The sequence below is a fragment of the Coloeus monedula genome (assembly GCF_965178545.1).
Source record: "Coloeus monedula genome assembly, chromosome: 8".
Lineage (NCBI taxonomy): Eukaryota > Metazoa > Chordata > Aves > Passeriformes > Corvidae > Coloeus > Coloeus monedula.
In genome coordinates this window covers 33802691-33822690 of record NC_138788.1, presented here as the reverse complement: position 1 = coordinate 33822690, position 20000 = coordinate 33802691, and the positions used below count along the sequence as shown (strand labels likewise).

At 37.4% G+C, this 20000-nt stretch overlaps 1 protein-coding gene across 2 annotated transcripts in view; it reads right to left on the bottom strand.

The window, feature by feature from the left end:
• Nucleotides 1–1177: 1177 nt before the first annotated feature.
• Nucleotides 1178–20000, bottom strand: part of WDR11 (WD repeat domain 11) — a 34994-nt gene continuing 16171 nt past the window's right edge. For both annotated transcript variants that reach the window (XM_082286524.1, XM_082286525.1), the window contains exons 12-29: nt 18625–18731; nt 16445–16520; nt 14879–14987; nt 14449–14573; nt 13901–14048; nt 13478–13584; nt 12906–13020; nt 11538–11709; nt 9809–9917; nt 8984–9046; nt 7963–8028; nt 7063–7231; nt 6730–6825; nt 6207–6372; nt 5307–5404; nt 4211–4356; nt 3747–3826; nt 1178–3254 (exon numbers count right to left, since the gene is read on the bottom strand). In XM_082286524.1, the coding sequence (XP_082142650.1) occupies nt 3097–3254; nt 3747–3826; nt 4211–4356; nt 5307–5404; nt 6207–6372; nt 6730–6825; nt 7063–7231; nt 7963–8028; nt 8984–9046; nt 9809–9917; nt 11538–11709; nt 12906–13020; nt 13478–13584; nt 13901–14048; nt 14449–14573; nt 14879–14987; nt 16445–16520; nt 18625–18731 (2110 nt within the window). In that variant the 3' untranslated portion in view covers nt 1178–3096. The remainder of the gene's footprint in view (nt 3255–3746; nt 3827–4210; nt 4357–5306; nt 5405–6206; nt 6373–6729; nt 6826–7062; nt 7232–7962; nt 8029–8983; nt 9047–9808; nt 9918–11537; nt 11710–12905; nt 13021–13477; nt 13585–13900; nt 14049–14448; nt 14574–14878; nt 14988–16444; nt 16521–18624; nt 18732–20000) is intronic.

The window sequence follows — 20000 nt, the reverse complement described above, 5'->3', positions numbered from 1 at the left end:
AATAATTTGGACTTTTTTAAAGAATCACATCAGGAATTAAGAAGAAATAAGCCCATTTTTAAAATTCAGCACTGCCAAGAGAGTCCCATGACAATATTTACCATAAGCTTCCCTCAGGTTGTACAAACACCAATGGAATGTGAGCACACAGATGCGGAGAGAAAACGCCCATGGGACTGACTGAGCTCCAGAGATGTACAAATTTCGGATGCTTCACTGAACTGAAGACAATTTATGAATCCCTGCAGACTCAATCTTATTCATTTTTTTATTTTTGTCGGTCATGGAAGCTCAAAATTATTCATATAAAACAATGAGAGGGGTAACCAGCACTAGCTATGCTGCAAGATTGTCTCCAACCAGAAGTTCCTCATCTAGACAACCTAAATGCCCCAAAACCTCCTCATTTCTAAAGGTCCTGGCCTTTTGCAAATGAATCTTTAAGCAGTTACTGAATGCTCTGCTAATCAAACATCACAGTTAATACAAAGCTGGTGTTCAAAGACAAATGCATAAAGAATCTTTGTATATTGACCTGCAAACACAATTCCCACCATTTCCTCACGGCCAAGGATGGTCACACACAGGTTCCAGAGTTATGGCTTCACTGCTCACAGAAACTTCAAAATGCAAAACTGAGAAAGCACACACTATAAACCTCGGTGGCTACTTGCAGTATTCACAGTGCTTTGAGGAAGGAATTCTCAAAGGGGTTTAAGGGAGTTAAAATCCTATTTCTTTTAAAAATTCATTCAGTTCACTTTGTAGGTTCTGAGCACAGAAAGGGACTGGGGTTTCTTCCGTCACTTATTTCCGTGCTTTCAAAACTCAGGATGTGCAGACCATGTCCTGCTCTAATTTAACCTGTACAAATTTATGTTTGCTGCTAAACCCTGGGAATTAACGCTGCTCCAACACAATGTTTCATTAGAATTAATACAGAAAATGTGACTCACATGTACAAAGGATAATCACTTCCTCTAGTAAACCCAGCCCTGAGCATTGTTCCTGGCCAGAAGGCAAAAGGACAACAGTTGCACAACCAGCATTAAATTCCAGGGCAAGCGATGATGGCTTTGTATTAAATCAAGACACACAGAGATTTTAAAAATATTTTTAATATTGTAATGAGATTGCAATATTATCTAAATAAACTTTTCAATCACTATTACACTCTTGTTTTCCTCATAAAGGTTCCAGTTGGGAATGCTGCAAAGTATTCTGCAACCTGCACACTTAAAAGTTTATAGAAACATTCAGTATTAAAAGGCCTTTGCAATATGTTTGGTTTTTTTAAAAACATCAGAGTTATAAATCCAAGTGTATAGTGAAGTAGATTTATTTCAGAGACCCACTGACACAAAACTTCATGACTGGTCAAAGAACAAGACTGGTGTGCCCACAATAAGTCCATGGGAGCCTTGTCCACAAGTGCTGCTACAAAAGCAAGAGTAGGGATTGAGGAGAGTTGTAGTAGTCAGTGTGAGCCAGAATTCAGGCCACTGCTAATGACAGTTAATTTTGATTAATTCTCTTGCTCACTTAATACTTAAGGCAAATTTCCTTGCATACTCATCTTCCCAAGCTAAAGCAACTTCATAAGCACAGTTCACAATACACTGAACAAAAGGTATTTGATGGTTATTTATGTAAGATGTGGCAAGAACAAATACAATACACTGCAGTTATAACTCTTCTTTTTCTGTTTAGAATGATGGAACTCCCTTTCTCAGTTTGTATACAAAAAGATTTGGAAAGTCTACCCTTTCCAACTTTATCAGAAATGCTACTTCAGATTTGAACCAAAAGTTTTCTGGAACTGGTGATGTCCCAAAGCTGATGGGAGTTCTCAATGCATACCCACCCAAATCTTTGAACAAAAGCAGAATCCAATGCACTGTTACTGTAAGTAGACAAGACACAAATTACATTCAAATTAGAGACATTGTACAGGATTCTTTTCTATACAACAAACTCAACTTCAGTAGCTCCAACAAGCTGAGAAGAAGAATTAAGGTCTGTAGCCTAAATGCCACAGTCTTCAGTTTGCAAGGGCAATGTACCACCAGCACCCCCTCCTCAGCTCTAACATTTCTCATCAGGAATACATAGAAAAGACACATCTGACATTAGAAACAACAATGCAAACAAGTCCTTAAATACTGAAATACTGGCACAAAAATGAGAAAAGAGGGGTTTGGTGGCATCCTTGTGTATGTGTACCATAAGATATGTTAGCAGGAGATGTATCTCATGAAAAAGCCGTTGTTCTGGCTTTGCAAAATGCTTTTTTCATCTATTTTTTCATCTACACTGAATAACAAATCAGCGACTGGGGACAGCACCGGCAGTGTCCTGGCCCTGCTGCAGGAGCCCACCTTTCTGCTCTGGAGGTACAACCTTCCCCTATCCTTTGACAGACAGAATTTAGTCCCTAGGGTGTGCAAGGAGCGCACATTCTAAAATAAAATGGAATATAACAATCCCTTAACTGAAAAAAGTGACATTCCATGGATTTCTGGAATGTTAGGAGAGCAACATTTGTAAGAGAACCTGTCCAAGATTCCATCGCAGTCAGGTATGGAAATGACAATACAGCGAACTGATTTCAATTAACAGTCATTTTAAACAAGAAATTGGACTGAAAAACCATGATGTTCCAGGAAAGAACTGTGTGCTTTGAGATCTCTATTTATTTTTAAATACATTTCTATTTTTATAGTATAGACTCAATTATTTATACATATAAATACAACAGTATTGAAGTTCCATTAAGATTTGATTTTTAGAAGTAAATGGACCAGACTTTCACACAGGTATGGAAGCCTTTCAGCACATTTTTAAATTTGATTTCTGCTACAGTTGAAAAAGTAGAAATATTATTGTATCACTTTATCATAAGCTTCTTTCCCCTCCTGTGAAAGTGAAGACAAATTTAACAAAAAGCAACACCACAGTTCTTAATCCTGACTTCGAACACATTTAACAGCATTTGCTCAAATCACACAGATCAGCTATTACAGTGATTCAAGAGAAGAATGTATTTTCACCCAGTGGCATCCCAGTTTGACAGACAACCTCATAAACATGGAATTCTCACTCCTGTGTCACCTCCTCCTTCGGCTGTTTGAGTTCAGTCAGAAGTTCCTTCCCAGTTTCTCCTGCTTTTGAGGCAAAGAGAACAGCTCCCTCCTTGAAGCCCAGGAGCTTCAAGCTTCTGGCATAATCTGCATACACAGCATGGATCAATTTATGTAAATGAAGCATTAAGGAAAACACAAATTAATAGCAAAATGGAAAAAAACTCAGAATCCTGACCATTGCAACCAATTGTGCAAATCCATTCTTTTTCAGCACAAATAAGAAGAAAAAAGTTGCTTTAAATGCTACTTTTGAATGCATATTAATATTTGTAAAGCAACATGCAGAGTGCTGTAAACTAAACCTGATACACTGCAGATATGCTTAAGTAGCTATCATCATACAATGGCATAACTTGCAACAGAAATTTTAATATCACAAAGATTGTTTTGTTAATTAGACCTGGAGTTACCTACATGACTTCTTAGTGGCTTTTTTTACATACAAGTTGACATCAGTGATGACTCCATAAATCGGGTATTTTTTACATATGCATGATTATTTATTACATATAATACAAAAGTTTGTGCAACTGCTCAGCTTTCCAGAACACCAGATCAGATGTGAAGATTTTGGTGAGCAAGAGGATTTCAGAAAAAGGATATTTGTATCATCATTGACTTCAAATGCCCCGTACTTCAGACAAGCTTCTACAAATAAAGCTGCTCTATCAAAGTACCTCATACTGTTAAATGGGAAAAAAAAAAAGAAAAGAGACTCATTTGTTAGGATACAAACCAGAAACATATTCTAGGATATCATGCCAGCACTTGCACAGAGGCTTTCTAAAACATTTTACATCTCCTTTCTTGCACTCAAGAACTGACACTTGCTATAAATTTTTTTTGAAAGATCAGGGCTCAAGTTACTCAGAAAAAGTCATAGATACTATAAATCATTACTGCTTGGTCCATGGGTGCTGGCAATCTTTTAGAGCCTGCAGTAAAGTGAAACACCAGTTGCAGCCAACAGGTTCAAATTAATTAAAGAAGAACATGCTAAAATAGAAACAGATGTCAGAAACAATTTTGGCCCAGAGCAAACACAGACTGTGCTGTTTCACCTTTACCTGTGCAACATCTCTGCAACTTTGGTGAAGCAGCCAAGAGACAAGAGGACAAGAATGGCCTTGGATTTCTGGTTGACCTGCGGGGAGCAGAGGTGATCGACCCAACGCCGGAGCACATCCGCGCACTCCTCCGAGCTCAGACGGACCTGCGGGAGACAGCAGAGCCTGGGGTGAGTTGCCAGCTCCACATACAGACAGCATTCTGCTTCTGCTTCATTCTCCTCAGGGCAACACTCTGGACAGAAGCAAAAGCATCAGAAACCATCAGTTTTTAATAAAAAGTACACATATTCCTTAACACGACAAAGGAAAATCAGAAATATCTGGGTATAACGATACTCCACTTGGGGCACTCCATTTTTAAATGGGATTAACATTACTTTTACCCCTAGTTGTTCTAAAGTTTTTTTAAATCAAAAAGTTAGAAATCTTCAGCCTTTACTGAAGACTTCAGGACCAAACATCTTTATTTTTCTTAAAAGGAGGATTCACTCATTTAGAAAATCTAAGTACAACTTTTTCCAGGCTTTCTTCAGGCAACATAAGAGAAATTTTACTCAAGAGATGCTGAAAAATCCTTATTGACTCCTGCCCATTTATAATGTAGAGGATTAATGCTGTGTCTGGGTAGTTTTGCTGTAATTATATCTGCATACCAAAACAGAAGGTGATGCAAATTTACGTGGGTGGTGCTAATTTTAAAATCAGCTCACACACTACATAGAGCTCAGCACAAAGTCACTGCCCAGTTACTTATCTCCATCCAAGAGTGGATTTTTGTAGTTTATTACCAACTTGGTACTGCTACAGCTATTTGGACCTTCCTAAACCACTGCTTAAAAAGTAGGAAATTGAGTATTCCAAGCCATTTTGGGCCCCAGTCCTGCCATGTGGACAACAAGGACAGACCTGTGTGGTCAGAAGGCTGAAGAACCTGTCAGTGCTGATTGAATGGACTGGCTTCTTGTAGCTAAATGGTATTTCCAATTGATGTTTCAGTCATTTAGGGAACTTCAGCACCCTCCTCAGCCTTCCTAAGCACAGATGCTAAGCAGGTGGTGGGTGTTACCAGCCTGGGAAGTGAGGAACTGCACACCTTGGCCAGCCACGCTGCACGGTTCCACTCGCCGTAGGTCTGCAGGTAGCGACAGGCATCTGCAGCCTTGTCAATCAGACATAGCAGCTGCACCCCCTCTGGAACAGAAAAATGCACTCCACTCAGGAAGTTCAGGGAAAAAAAGAGTTGTTATCTAAGTGTGGAAAAGGATCTCCGTATCCTCAGCATATGAAGATGTTGAGACTGGGTGCCAGTTATTGGAGCTTCGTCCCAGGCTACAGAAGCCACACAAAGCTCTCATTTGTCTTTGTTCTAAACAAAAATGTAGGGGTTCACAGGACTTCTCATCATAAAGAGATAATCATCTTTGTAAATCAAATAACTAGATTTCATAGGTAATCCTTTATTTTAATTTAATGTTGTCCACAGAGTAATTATTAACAGTCTACAGAGTGGGAAGTATTTTTTCCAGGCAAGTACAGACTTTTAACTTTCTGTGCATGTCTGAGTATTTCAGCATATGGTGAACAGCTCTTGCATTAAGCAAAATTAACCTGTACTTGTAAGAAAACATGTATTTTGAAGCAAGTTCTAAGCTGAAAAGGAAACAAAGTCTATATTTCATCTCTTGTTATAGGACACCAAATTTTAGTTAATTCTTTAATTAGAAAAGTGGAAAATACATATTATGTGCTCAGCCTCTTTTTGTGCAAACAACTGCTACAAGATTTACTCCAGAAATAACTTTTCCAGTGAAAATGAATCAAGACAAGCTGGATTTTATAACTCAGTTACTGATCATTTTTGTGTTAACTACTCTGGGTAGCATCTCCTACAGACATGCAACCTGTAAGATCTATTACAGCAGGATTCACTCCACAGGCATCCTTAAAAATGATGAGAACTACTATTTTATAAGCAAAGAGAAAGATATTTTACCTGCAAGCTTCCCATTGGCTATCATGTTGGTTGCTACCAGTTTAATGGTGCTTTGAGATGGCCCCGATGAGGTGACAGTTGTGACCAAGCAAGCTTTGAGTGAATCACAGTAATAATTTGCATTCTCTGAACTGGTTTCTAGCAGTAGTTGCACTGCTCTGTCGGTCTGGCAAGAGAAAAAAATACAGCTTTGACCATAACACATTAATTTTGCTTAAAAGCTTTTCTGTTTTTACCCTTTTTAACACATGGAACAAATAACAATGAAAGTTATTCTAAAATGGGCTGAAAAAATATCTCCCAGTCTAGTAATGACTAAGTTTCTATTTCAATAAGGCACTTGTAATAAGGATAGCATTGAAAACCCATTGTGAATTTAACATACTAAGAATGCAAAAACTCTGCACTGGGTTAATACAAGTAGGAAATAACAAATATAGTTAGGAAAAGCTTTACTTGAATAGGCTAAGTACACAAAACAGACAGGGAAGGAGAATAAAAAATTCAAATATTACCCACAAACCTGGCCCAAGAGAAGAAGTTGATCAGCACATTTCCTGGTATGATCATATGTTGATCTCTTCACTTCCTGGAGATTTACCCTTTCTAGCTGAAATTTCTGGACAAAGAAGGAAAAATATTTTAAATGTGAGCCTACCATAAGAAATAAAACCAGGCATTTAAAAGATATGTAAATATCTTGCCAGTTTTTGGAACACCCTCTATTTTTAAGCACCAGGAATGTTTTAATCCAGACTGGTACATTACTAATAAAAGTGAAATATGTACAGGAAAGTGAGTGTTTATTGTGCTGATGACATTCTTATTAAATTTGGTTTTGAACTCTTTGACATACCTGGAAGTAAGAATTTTCACACAGTATGTCATAGCATATATCCAGAGGATTAACCAACTGTTCCTGAAGGACAGCTGTGTCTGCTTTTGCAGGCTTTTCCTGGCATAAACTGTGCAAATAGTGGGCAGCAATAGTCCAGAAATGCAGTTCAGATTCATCCCCATACAGTCTGAGAAGATACAAAGCAAGATGTGAAATAGGTTTGTATTCTTTCATATGCCACAGAAAAATATGATATATTTCATTTTCTCAAGGACTGTGCATTCTTGTGCACATCACAAGTACTTTGTATGATCAGTGGGACAAAATTCTAGAGAAGATTAAGGAATGACATTCAGCAAGGTAAGTTACAACAGCAATTAAATGCCAGGAATGTTCAGCATAAAAATATGTGGAAATTGATATTTATTATTATTATTTCACATTTAGCCACCGATCTCCTCTTTCAACCACAAGTTACTAAGTTTGAAAAGTGTCTCTGAATACAGACAGACTAAAATTAGCTCAGTTTAGGCAGAGGAACCACACAGAACAAATACACTTGAAATAAATCCCAGGCCTTCCTCTGTTTGTACAGAACTATTGTGAAGTTCTAAATGACATTTTGGGGCATGACCAACTAAATGTAACGTGGCTGCCAGAATTGCAGTTATGAAAGTGCCACCAAGACTGAGAGAAGTTCCCTATATCCAGAAATCAAATAAAACTGTGTTTCAGTGAGGTAACATTTCCATTTTGGTCCTAAAACCACTCTGATAGATGGGTAACAAAGTAGTTTAGGGACTGCCCTGAGTTAAAGGACAATTGGGTGAGTACCTAAACTTCAGCTCATTCCTATGCATTAATAGCATCGAGATTTTCCTAGGAAACATTTCCTGTATTTATCTGGATCTCTACTACCTGGCAACCAGGAGACATCTCTGCAGGAGAGTAAAATCTGGATCAAGCAGAAGTTTCTTTATGTCACTGCAAAAGAGAAAGTGTTAAAGAATCTGTAAAATGCTGTGCAGGTTTTTTTGTTTAGTTGGTTTTGAACACAAATAGGATGCACCACATACAAACTGAAAAAATCAAACCCTGAAATACACAATCTCTTTTCTGAAATGAGAAAATGCATCTATGAAGACAATTACAATAGGAATTATATATAATTTGAAATATAACTGATCTCCAGGACCCAATGCAGTGAGTCCATCAGAACTCTTTATCCTTGCAATATAGGGAATCACCACCAGGGTGTATGCAAAGCTGTCAATTAGTCTGCAGTAATTCTACCAATTACAATATTAATTCAATTACAAGTAATCTTGCAGCTATGTAGTATCATAGCAGAAGGGATGCACATGCATGAATTTAGATTTTCACAGGTGATTCAAACTGGATAAAAATATGCTGTTACCTTTTCTGTCCTACTACATGAAAGGACAAAAGGAAAATGGAAAAAACTGTAATTTTCATAGTTTAAATGGAATTCCAAAATTTGTTTTCTGTGTAAGCAGAGAAATGTGCATCAACACTGCTCTGGAATTATATCTTGAACAAAGGATTTTTAGAATCGTCTTTTCTTCCTCAGAGTTCAAATATCCCAACAAACCTTGGAGTATTTAAGCAGCAGTGTCCAGTGCAGTCTGGATCACCATAAAGAACCCTAAATCCATGAGAAGTACTGCTTAAAGCATTCCAAATGCTCACAGGTCAGTTGTAAATCATGTGCTGACACTATCAGTACCTTTAAAGCACCAACTTTAAAATTACATAAAAATTAACATTTTTTTAAAATAAAAACTGTCATTACTCAAGCTTATCTTTAGAGAGGCAAAAAGCATTCTTTCTTCATTAATTGTGAATTGCCACAGACTTCAGATTTTTTGCCTTCTCAGAATTCCATAGCTTACACAAATAATAATACGAAAATTCTTACTTGGACAATGAATTCAGCTGCTCTTGAAGAAGGTTTTTAATATTTTCATTCTCTGGATAATCACTGGATTTAAAAAAAAAAAAGAAAAAATAGAGGTTTTCTACATTACTAAAAAGACAGAATTATCTGAAATGGAAGAGCACTACTTGTAGGAGAAAAACACAAGCACATGAATGGAAACAACCTCTCACATTCTTTTGGCAAGCCATTCCTGCAGGATTCTTTATCCAGTTACCAATTCCAAAACAGCAGGGAAAGATTGGGTTTGCTTGCACTCAACTTCACAGTCAGTGCCAATCTTTCTTTTCCCATTTTTCTTCTCTTCATTAACCTTAAAATTAGTGAAAATGGCAATGCCTGGAGCATTCTTATGTGACCACGAGCACAATACAGGACACAGAAGCGTGCTCCTATGATGATGTGAACGTGGCTCTCCAAGAGTACAGACAGCTCTATCAGAATATCAGAATATCACTTCCAGTTACACTTTAGGAACAATCCTGACTGCTGCATTAACTTCTAGAACAAAGAGAACACACAGTTTTTCTCAGAAATAATATAATGACATAAAAATACTGCCAGTACTTAAAGCAGGCTGCAGTTTTTAATAGCCAAGTGCTACTGAAAGCCAGAAGAAATACCTGACCTTAGAGCCTTATCTATTTATTACTTTTAGTAATAAATAGTGAACTAATTATATTTTTGCCTGTCCCCAAGAGTGGGGAAACTTAGGCATCTAACAGTTATTTGCACAGAAAGACTAATAAAAGATGTAGGCTTTAAAAAATAACAATATGTTATATATAGATCTATATTTCTTCTTACATGTCCATGATATCTAGAGAGTATTTCTCATCCCATGGTTGATGCAGCAGGAATGCTTTTAAAGCTAATGAAGCTCTTGGAACAAGCAGGTAGGGACACCAGACAGGTTCTGAAACAAAAGGAGAAGATTCATTGTCGAGAGGCTCAAGTGCAATAATGCTGTGTTCAGGAATCAGAAAATGCACCACAGACAACATAGCAGCAGAAAACACCAGAAAATGTACCACAGAAAATATACCTCCGGAAAATGTACACCAGAAAATGTTCCACCAGAAAATGCCCCAGCTTGTTTGCAAGCACCAGGAAAATCATAAATAAGTCTTTCCACACACCCAGCACAGGCTGCTAGACATAAAAGCTTATCTCTACACTCAAGCAAAAACATTTCATAGAGGGTACAGGATTATCAACCATGCTCAAATGAGAATTTCAAGATATTCCATAGTGAATTTAGCCATAGACTCTCCTGGAATGCATTACACTGGCATTAGGCAGAGCTGTGTACAATGATTATTGCTACTGCACGGGCATGGTGCAAAGTAAGTAAAGCTGTACCCAAATGTATCATAAAGCATGATTAGTTTTGCTTTGTCCCCATAGTTCCTACAGTATAACACAAGGATTAAACCCCATCATCTGGAAAGGATGGTGGGAAGTTTAATGAGATAAAAATGATACATTAAGTGCTGTCACACAAATGTAAAAGTCACTAAGTCTGTACTCAGTACAAGGTGTGGGTGACAGGCAGTAAATGCTACCCAGTGACTTAGGAGTAAAATAAGTACCAAAACCAGCTCCATTATTAAATATTCACAATTCCCTGCATTTCATATGCAGTGAGTGATGCAGGACTCTTGTAAATGTGATTTGGTAATTAAAACATTACCACAGTGCAGAGGCAGAAGGACAGCTAAATCACAGGCAGCCTTACAGCTGGCACAGTTTTAATTTCAGTGTGCTTGGGTTTACAACATTCATCTTTATAACTTATTATTGCAGAACATTCATTTGATAGCAAAAATGGCTGTGATAAATTACATTTCCTCAAATAAACCCACAGCACAGCTCCCCACATCAGTTTATTACATGTGTTTTAGAATCTACTGTGTTTTAAGGAAATGTTTTAAGGAAATCATATGAGTAAAGGTAGGACTGACTCAAAAGACAACAAGAGCAGTTATCTGAACACCAGTAATAATAAATACAGAAAAATGCAGCTTAGTTAACTAGTTAAATATTTAAATTCCCTTCTTAAACATACAGCTAAGAAGGCAAACAGCACTAATATTGCTATTTTAAAGGTCAGTTTGAAAAGCAATGAATCAGACTACAAACACCTGAGAAACTCAGAACATGCATTTCCACACATCAACAAATGTTTCAGTATCATGTAATGAATATCAGTGATGCAGGTACTGATACCTAATTGATGTGCCAATGCTTTTTAAGTCAACTTGCTAGATATCTCTACAGAATGCTCTTATTTTGTTCATTTATATTTCAATTAAGATATTAAAAAGTATATGTAATTTAGGAGATAAAACTTGTATTAAAAAATTCATCCATATGACTTAAGCATAAAAAAAATCCTGTATCTATGAAAAGCAGTAGAAAGGCATCAAAATGTCCACGTGACAATTCCCTGTTCTAACAGAAGTGCTGAGCTCCACCTTCCAACCAGGAGAGCAGAAGCATCAAGCAGTGGACAGCAAAAAAGACACAGCCATACCTATTAAATCCTGTTCATCCATCCTGAAACATGAAGGCTTCATGGATAAGTCCAGCACTCGGATGCATCCATCATCTGATGCCAGCACCACTTTGTCTGACGTGCACCAGTCCACATCCAAGATCCGGAAATTCACGTTTCTCCCACTTCTTAAACTGCTCACCATTTGTACCTGGAAAAGTTCAGTTATTTTTTATTTTTAGCAGCCTCTCCATCACCCAATGTAAGGCTGTGTCATGCAGCCAGGAGGCACAGCACAAAATTCACAATGAAAGGTGAAGTTAGCCATAAATCATTTCAATAATGGTCTTTTCTGGAGAGTAGGGAATTCGGAAACCTTGCAGTAGGTCACTTGGTTGCCCTGAAACAATACTATTTCCCAATTTAGAGCTGAGAAAAGATCCTTTTGAGCACAGTGTACAGCTGCCTTTTTGTTATCTTTTTTAACAGGACAGGATTAGATGTATAATAGAACTGAGACTATAAAATATTACTACAGATATTCTGAAAGACTTTCAACTGAAAATGTGAATTTAATTTTAAATGCTTTCATGTAGGAAACTCCTTTATCCTAGAAAAAAAAAAGGAGGGAACAGCTACAGGAGTATCTTGTGGCATCAAAACTATTCAAATGTGCTTCAAGGAGAGACTCACTGGGTAATATCCAACTCTGCTTATGGAAGTCACAGTAGTTGTTTGTATCTGCTGTCCAATTCTTATTATCAGTGGAGTTTCATATTGCACTAATTAAGTGTCTGAGTTTAAAGTTGGTGCTCATTACAAAGTGAATGGGGAAAAAAATTTAAATGTTTCATACCCTGATACCCTGAACTTATTCCAGGGGCTAAGTTAAAACAGTACAATTATTTTTCCTTCCCTACGGTACTATAATCCCCTGAAAGACCTACAAAGCAAACCCCAGAAGGTTTGTGAAAATAACTACAGAGTTCCTGAGTAAGAAGAGAAGCTAGGCCATGTTAATGAACAAGTGTCTGCTTTTCTGGTATTCCCTAACAAATTAAAGCTACTCTTGACCATACACAGAAGAAACCTGCAGTAAAAGCAACCTCGTGTCCACAGATTGGGGACTCCTTAAATTTTCAAGGTCTGGCTCAAAACCATTACAAGAGGATGACAAAGAGTATCTCAGACACATTGTCAGCTTCAAGAGTGAAAGCCACTTCTCACTGATGGCAGCTTAAAGGTGCTTTATAGGGAGTAAAAGCCTTCGGAGAAAAGCCATATGACTTTATCTCACAACTGTCAGTAAGAAACCAAGACTCAGTAAAACTGAATCCCTCACCCTGATTTTCAGAGGTGATGTGTGTGCTTTGAGGAGAAGTGCCTATCAAACCCACAGTCACTTACCTCTTTTGAATCCCAAATTTCTGCCCCATCGTTGTACATTGCAAGAAGTTTTTGATTTCCTTTCCCCGGGGCAAACCGTATTTTCTTCACCCAGCTCCGGTGTGTAGGAATCCCCCTAAGGAAAGACAAGAGCAGCATCCATCATTCTATAGCCAATACTGTAGGAGATTGAATCTTTTCCATGAACTTTGCAGGTCCTGGTATTGCAGACTGAGGAAGAGAACAATCTTTCTATACATGCACACTCAAATGGATGCCCAGATAATTAAAACTAAAATGATGAAATGCTTGGAATAAACACTACAAGATTTAATGTTTTACCAGAAGCCACTGCAGATTTAATGTAAAAAAGATATCTAGCTGGTTTTAAAAGCCTGATTAAATGTTAATTCTTCTGAAAACACAAGGGATTAAATGTAGAGAACTGCGACACAGTAGACATTTTCTGAACTTTTATTTCCAAATGCTTGCATTTTTCCCTACAGTGAAGAACAAAAATGAGGAAGGATGAAAACATTCCACATTCCAACACTTACAATCTCATGTTTGACAGACTTAATCTGCCTTCATACCTGGACACTCTAGCTTTCAAATCCCAGAAGTTCAAGTTTCCATCAACATCTCCAAGAACCAGGATATCCCCTTTCCAGGCAATACAAGTAATGCTACCCATACTTCCCTGAAAATATTTAAGAAGCAGAAAAAAACTTGAGATTAATAGATCCAAATATATGTATAAATATTTCAACAATAATTAAAAAAAAAAAAAAAAGACATGATAGACCAAACTCTACTCAGTTAAAACAGAAAAAAATATTTATAAGATTGTGAAACCAGAATTGCTATGGGTTTTGAAGCTGGAATTCATATTTCAGATTTCAAAGTACTGCATTAGTGACCACTTGCTGCTACAAAGCTTATCCCTGATTTTTTTCTGGCAATCAAAGCTAAGCAGAAAATTAAAGCATCAATGACATAGAAAAATTGGAACTCACATCTGGAGGAATTCTTGCACTGTCTTTTACTGAGTTTCCCTCTACTGTGAGATGATAAACCTGCCCATCAGCACCTGTAAACACAAAGTGCTCTCTGGCAGAGATGTTCTGGCTCAGCTCTGATTTACTTTCAGCTTCCTGCAACAAGCTTTAAAAAGAACATGAGACACAATTATTTCTTTCTTGAAATCAGAATTGCAAGACAAATTCTACCTAATGCACAGAGACAGCACAAAAAAAGCACATATCCTTCTAAACACTTTATTTAACAGTTAACTATTTATTACTTGCACTCTTGTGGAAATGTCCAAGGGCAAATAACAGTTTTACTTAAAGAACCAGCTAACCAATGCACTGCTACAGATACACCTGAGAGAAACAGGTACATCAGAGTCCCACACATGAAAACAAAAGGGAGGCCCATCGAGTTGCTTTGCTTGCTAGGTACTCAAGCATCAGTTCCAGAATATTCTGTTCCATAGAACAGCGGCACATGGTGGAAAAACAACAATTGCTGTAGCACAGGATTCCATCAGAAGGAGGGGTACCTGATCACAGAGGATTCCACACTGCTGACTTCAGTGTCTGATGCCACTGTCTGCCGGGCCATGGCCTCCCTGGCTGCCAACTGCTTCTTCCTCAGGCTTTTTAAGTTATGGGAAGGTGACCACTCCTGTGAAAAAGAGCCCAGGAAAAATGGAAAAGACAAAGGTTTATTCCCTGAATTTACTGGGGCTTTATAATGATTTTCAAGAAGATTGCTCTCTGTAATACCTCCCTCCATCACCCAAGGGGCAGAGCAGATTTCTTCACCAGAACCTCCTTTTTTCCTGCTTCCATCTGGTGACAGATGAAATGTTAAAGTGCTTCTCCATATATGCTACAGCTACAGTAACATTTGCTACAATATTGTTTAAAGATTTTTATACCACCTCAATGTACTACATTTATTAAAGAGTAACAGAATTTACTCCTTACCAAAGCAGTGGCTGTAGGGAAGTTTTTAGACATTTCTCTGAGCAGAGTGCATGTTCTGACATCCCAGATCTCCAGTGGTTTGTCTTTAAATACCACAGCTAGATACTGCCTGAAACAAAGGAGAATTTGGTCCAGCAAGAGTCATTTGAGCATTTTCCTTCACACATGTTGTTCACACCAGCACTCTGGAGACTTCCAAAACTAAGAGGAAGCAGAGCAAATTAAATCCCCCTCTGAAGTTCGTGATTCCCTCGAGTTACTGAGGAGCAAAAGAATGTCTGAAAAAGAGTTCTCTTCAAATCTAACAGAATTATAAATTTCTGACAGGTGGTTCTGCACAATTACTGTGAAGGAGACAAGGGGAGTAATTCAGAGAGAGCAGCAGCACCTCTGATCTCATCCTGTTCAGCCTGAGTCAATGACTGCACCAAACACCACAGACACACCAAGACTGCAGGCTGGACAGACTTTTTTTCTCTCTTGCACATGCATGCCACTTCCTAATCCAGGGATAAATGAGCATAAAATCATCTCACACTAAACCACTTGCCAGTCATGTCTTCAGACTGTTCATCTGTGGAGCTGGATGAGTGTAAACACCTTTAATCTACCACTTTTCACATTCAAGTTGAAAACAGAGAGGCTGTGCAGCAATTTGTCCTCTCAGGCACTGCATTCATCTCTCTGCAAGTGAACCTCCTTTCTTGTCTCACTCAAAACTCTCCAGACTCTTCACCTAAGCCCATGGCTGTTCTTAATTTTTAATGCATTATTAAGAACATTATATGGTTGAACTCTTCCAAATTCTCTGGAACTCCTACATACAAAAATATTCCTGTGCAAGCTAGAGGACATTAATTTTTTTCCTCCATTGTAAAGAAAAAGCTTTTAAGATTTAGAGACAATGCCCTGTTAAATTCAACACCACTTTAATTTCATTTATACAAGAAAGTGAAGTAATTTTCCAGACTACCATGATTATTCTTTTTGCTACTATGAAGACCAGGGGCTCCTGTCACAGGCCTGAGCTCAAAATAATGAGAACTTGAAAGGAAACAATTTGGTCATTTATCAGCTGACTTTTCAAACAACCTGGTTTTTCCAGCAGACAGTTATTATAAAGGCAAGAAATACTTACACAAAAGCTAAATAAATGTGAATAATCATCCACTCTTTAATGTCTAACTTCCTAGTTTTAAATAAGGCTTAAGTTATGGAAAAGAGAATTAACTCATAACAGAATCAAAGTGGAAAAAATCAGCTCAGCACTTTTATTAGCCTTAATATTATCAAAATGTCTGTTCAGTAAACACAAGTCCTGCAAGAAATAAAATATTAATTACTGATCTTGCAATATGATTGGATCCTGAAGTGACAAAGTCAACCACAGAAACATACACAGCTTTTGCACTTGGAATTAATATTCTGAAGCACTTCCCTCTTGATGCTGTTGGATATTTTTCTATACACTCTGAAGTGCTTTTTTTCTTGGAATGTGCGTATTATCATGAGGATTTTCGTGCAACACAGTAAAATTTATAAACTTCCCAAGGCTGATGTACTTACTTCAAATGAGACACCTTTATCATTTCAATGGCTGGCTCGTCGTTGCCTCGCTCCCCACGGAATGCAATGCTCCTGCCTGGAGCACAAAACCAGGAGGGAGAACAGACACAGTCAACAAACTAAACAGAAGTACAGAAATAGTTTATAAACTATTCTGTTTGTAAACAGAACCAGTTTACAAACCAGAAGAGAACCAAATCACCTGTCATCTCTAACATTACTCTTGTCATTGTCAAAGTTTTACCACATTTAATTTCACTGCATTTAAAGTTTACATTAAATATAATGTAAACTCTAAAGTCAAGTCTAACACCTGACTCACTTCCAGAGAACAGCAACTCAAATGGATGCATCAGAATAACATAAATATAGAGAGAGAGTTCAAAGAGTTGTTATTTTCCACTCAAAACCAGTGAGAGATTCTCTCTGTTCCCCAAGGAGGAAATTCATTAATAGATTTCAAGTTTGATAAGAGAAATTAACTCTGCCATAACCTAAGTCTGATAGTATTTCATGGTGAGCTACATTCTACACTTACCAGAACAACTCCCCTTCTTTCCAGCTAAAAGAGTAAATCCTAAGAATTTATAATCTTATCCCCAACAAAATTTTCATCCACTAGAAGGAAGTGTTGCAGAATTATAGGTGCTCTAGATATCACTAAAATAAATAACAACCTACAAACAGCATCTTCTATGCAAGTTCCAGTCTCCTTAGCTTTCAAGGAAAATTCAAGCCATAAACTTTAGCTCCTCTTGTAGCTCACAGCTAAATTACTTAAGCCAATTACATGAATAAATCTAGTTATCAAGAACATTAGTTAGAGCTCTCACGTCAGAGGCTACAGGAAATCTTTCACCTCTGTTTTCAACATCTTAGGAATTGTCCTTCATATTTTTATTCAGAAATGTATATGTGAATTTTGTCTAAGTAAATCTGAATCAGCACAGTTTTCCTAGGCCTAAAATAGAAAGTTGGGCTCCTAAGTGAGGGAAGAAGCAAAACTCAAACAGTCAAATTGCTGTGCCTTCCTTGAAAGCTTTAAAAGAGGAAAAGTACCATTTTTAACCAAACCAAATGCTAAAGTCTCAGATATTCACATTTACTCAAAACTTGGTTGCCTGCAGAAATACTGAACCTTTTATGACTTCTGTCTAGAAATGTTTTATGCTGATTCACAAGCTGAGTGAAAAACCAGATTCCCATTTTACATGAGATTAATTTCCCAATGCACGTATCTTTTCTGTTCTGATTTTAAACAGATGAACAAAAGGCATTCTATGAAAAAATGGTATCATGCTACAAGAATAACCTCTCTGTGCAGCACCCTGGAAAGACAACAATTGATGTTTTTTCATAAACTTAAAAACCTCAATTAAAAAAAAAATCACTTTACATAAAACAATTCAGAATTAGTCGTGTGTTCCGAGATTCAGACTCTTCAATTAGAAATTAAACGGCTCCAGGTTTTCACAATCAAAAGTGATTTAAAATTATTGAAGTGCTTCCTGTTCTGGGCTGTCTAATCTCCCCAGTTCTATCTCCTTGTATTGTGCAAATATTGAGTTCATTACAATTATATTTCCCCTCCTATATAAGGCCAAAATGTTGAAAAAACACACGTAACCTGTTAATTTTGCTACCAACAGTATCTTTTAAACAGTTACTTATTTTTTAACCTTTCCAATTCTTTATGAAAGTATCAGCTTTTATTGCTTAAAATCCATATTACACTCATTCACACTCGAATCCTGACTATGTGCCTGGCCTGTTGCTGAAACAAACCACAATAAAAGGTTCAACACTATTTCAGGTGCACACGAAACAGTGGGTGCAGACTGTGACAAAACACAGTAGGAAATATGGAAAGAAATGAAGTTTGTGAACAAAATCCACCACTAATACCCTGTGAGGCTGCTTCTAGAGCCCCTGCTGACACTTATTATTCTTTCAGTAAGTCCAAAATGTTTTTGCAAAGGTGTTGGTTCAATTCTGTCTGCAGAGCACCAGACAAAAGACATCTTGTGGCTTCACAGAGAAGAGTGGGAACAATTAAAGCTCCTCTTTATTATTTTATTTTGCCATGACAACAGAAGCAATTAAAAAAAAAAAAAGTCAGAATTTGTCACTCCCCAGCAAATCTGTCAGCTCCTGGAGCAGATTTCTCAGTAAACACAAACCTGTTGGAAGGTCCACCAGCTGCAGCTCATTCCTGACCAGTCCCAGATTGTTGGGTGTTGATGTGGCAAAGGAAATGAAGCCAGTCAAGCTTATCCACTCAATTCCCCTGTGATCAGAAGGAAATACAAGGAGCATATCAGCCAAAATATTTGAATTGCTAGAAGTCTGAAGTTTTTTTTTTTTTCATGTATATTCTTCTAAAAAACCAGCACAGATGTAATTTTTTAGACTTTCTGGAAACATCATATTTAAGCATAAAAAGGAGCCACACATTAACAACTATGATGTGAATATAAAGTTACTGAAATTTAAGAGCAGCTTTCTTTTCAGACTGTATTGGTTCTTCTTTGGTTAAATAAAAAATTCAGGTAGGAACATTGTTAACTTTTGCAAAAAGGCCTTTACAGATCCTCAGCACTGGAGCGGACTAAAAGCCCTGCTCTGATCAAATCAGTGGTTACTATCAAACAACTCCAATTTCCCAGCACACAGGAAAATATTCATGTGAGGGGCAATGTGGGCAGACTTCAATCTTCCAGTCCATAGAGAGGAGAATAAAAGATGATACAAAAAGGCCCCAAAGAGATTTCACAAAAGAACCAAAAACGTGGCGGTTTTTTGGTTTTGTTCTTTTTGATCACACCAAAGCAGCTCCCAAACAAATCTTGTTGCAGTGCTGCAAGGATGTTAAGTTCCAGGGCTCAGAACAGATTGGCAGCACAGATGGATTCTCAGCCAATTCCTGAAATATACCACAGGGCAAAAGGGACAGAAAGTGGCACCGGGTGGGACTGTTCCAAAACAAGACCCTTCTCCAGTCCCATTTTTTCCCACACACACTTGGTGCCTGCAAAAATTGCTGAGTGCTTTATCTGTGAGATAAATCAAGGAGCTTATCTAAAGAAAATTGAGCTCTAATACACACGTGTGCTCAACTTCATTCTAACACAGATAAAAGGATTTAAGGTTTCCTCAAATCCTTCAAACACAGATTGCTTAAGAGCTGCTCCCAGGACAAGTATTCTGTTACATCAACTGTGTGCTTTGCGAGAATACATGTGAAGTATGAGAAAGATAAGGAACAGTATTTATGATTTACTGTCAGTAAATCCAACTCACACTGTATTAAGCAGAAGTTTCCTAAATGCAGTGGAGATGGTGAAACTAAAAAGCACTTCCATAATATTTTGCACATACAATTTACAGTCATATTTATTATTTTAGTTCAAGCTTTAAAAACATGGGAAGATTCATTCCTAAGTCCTCAAGGAAAGTTAAAAATTTAGGGCGCCGTCTTTTTCCCAGTAGGACCTATGAAAGTTCAACCATTAATTTCAATCAAAATGAGAAATATTCAATTATTAATTGAAACATC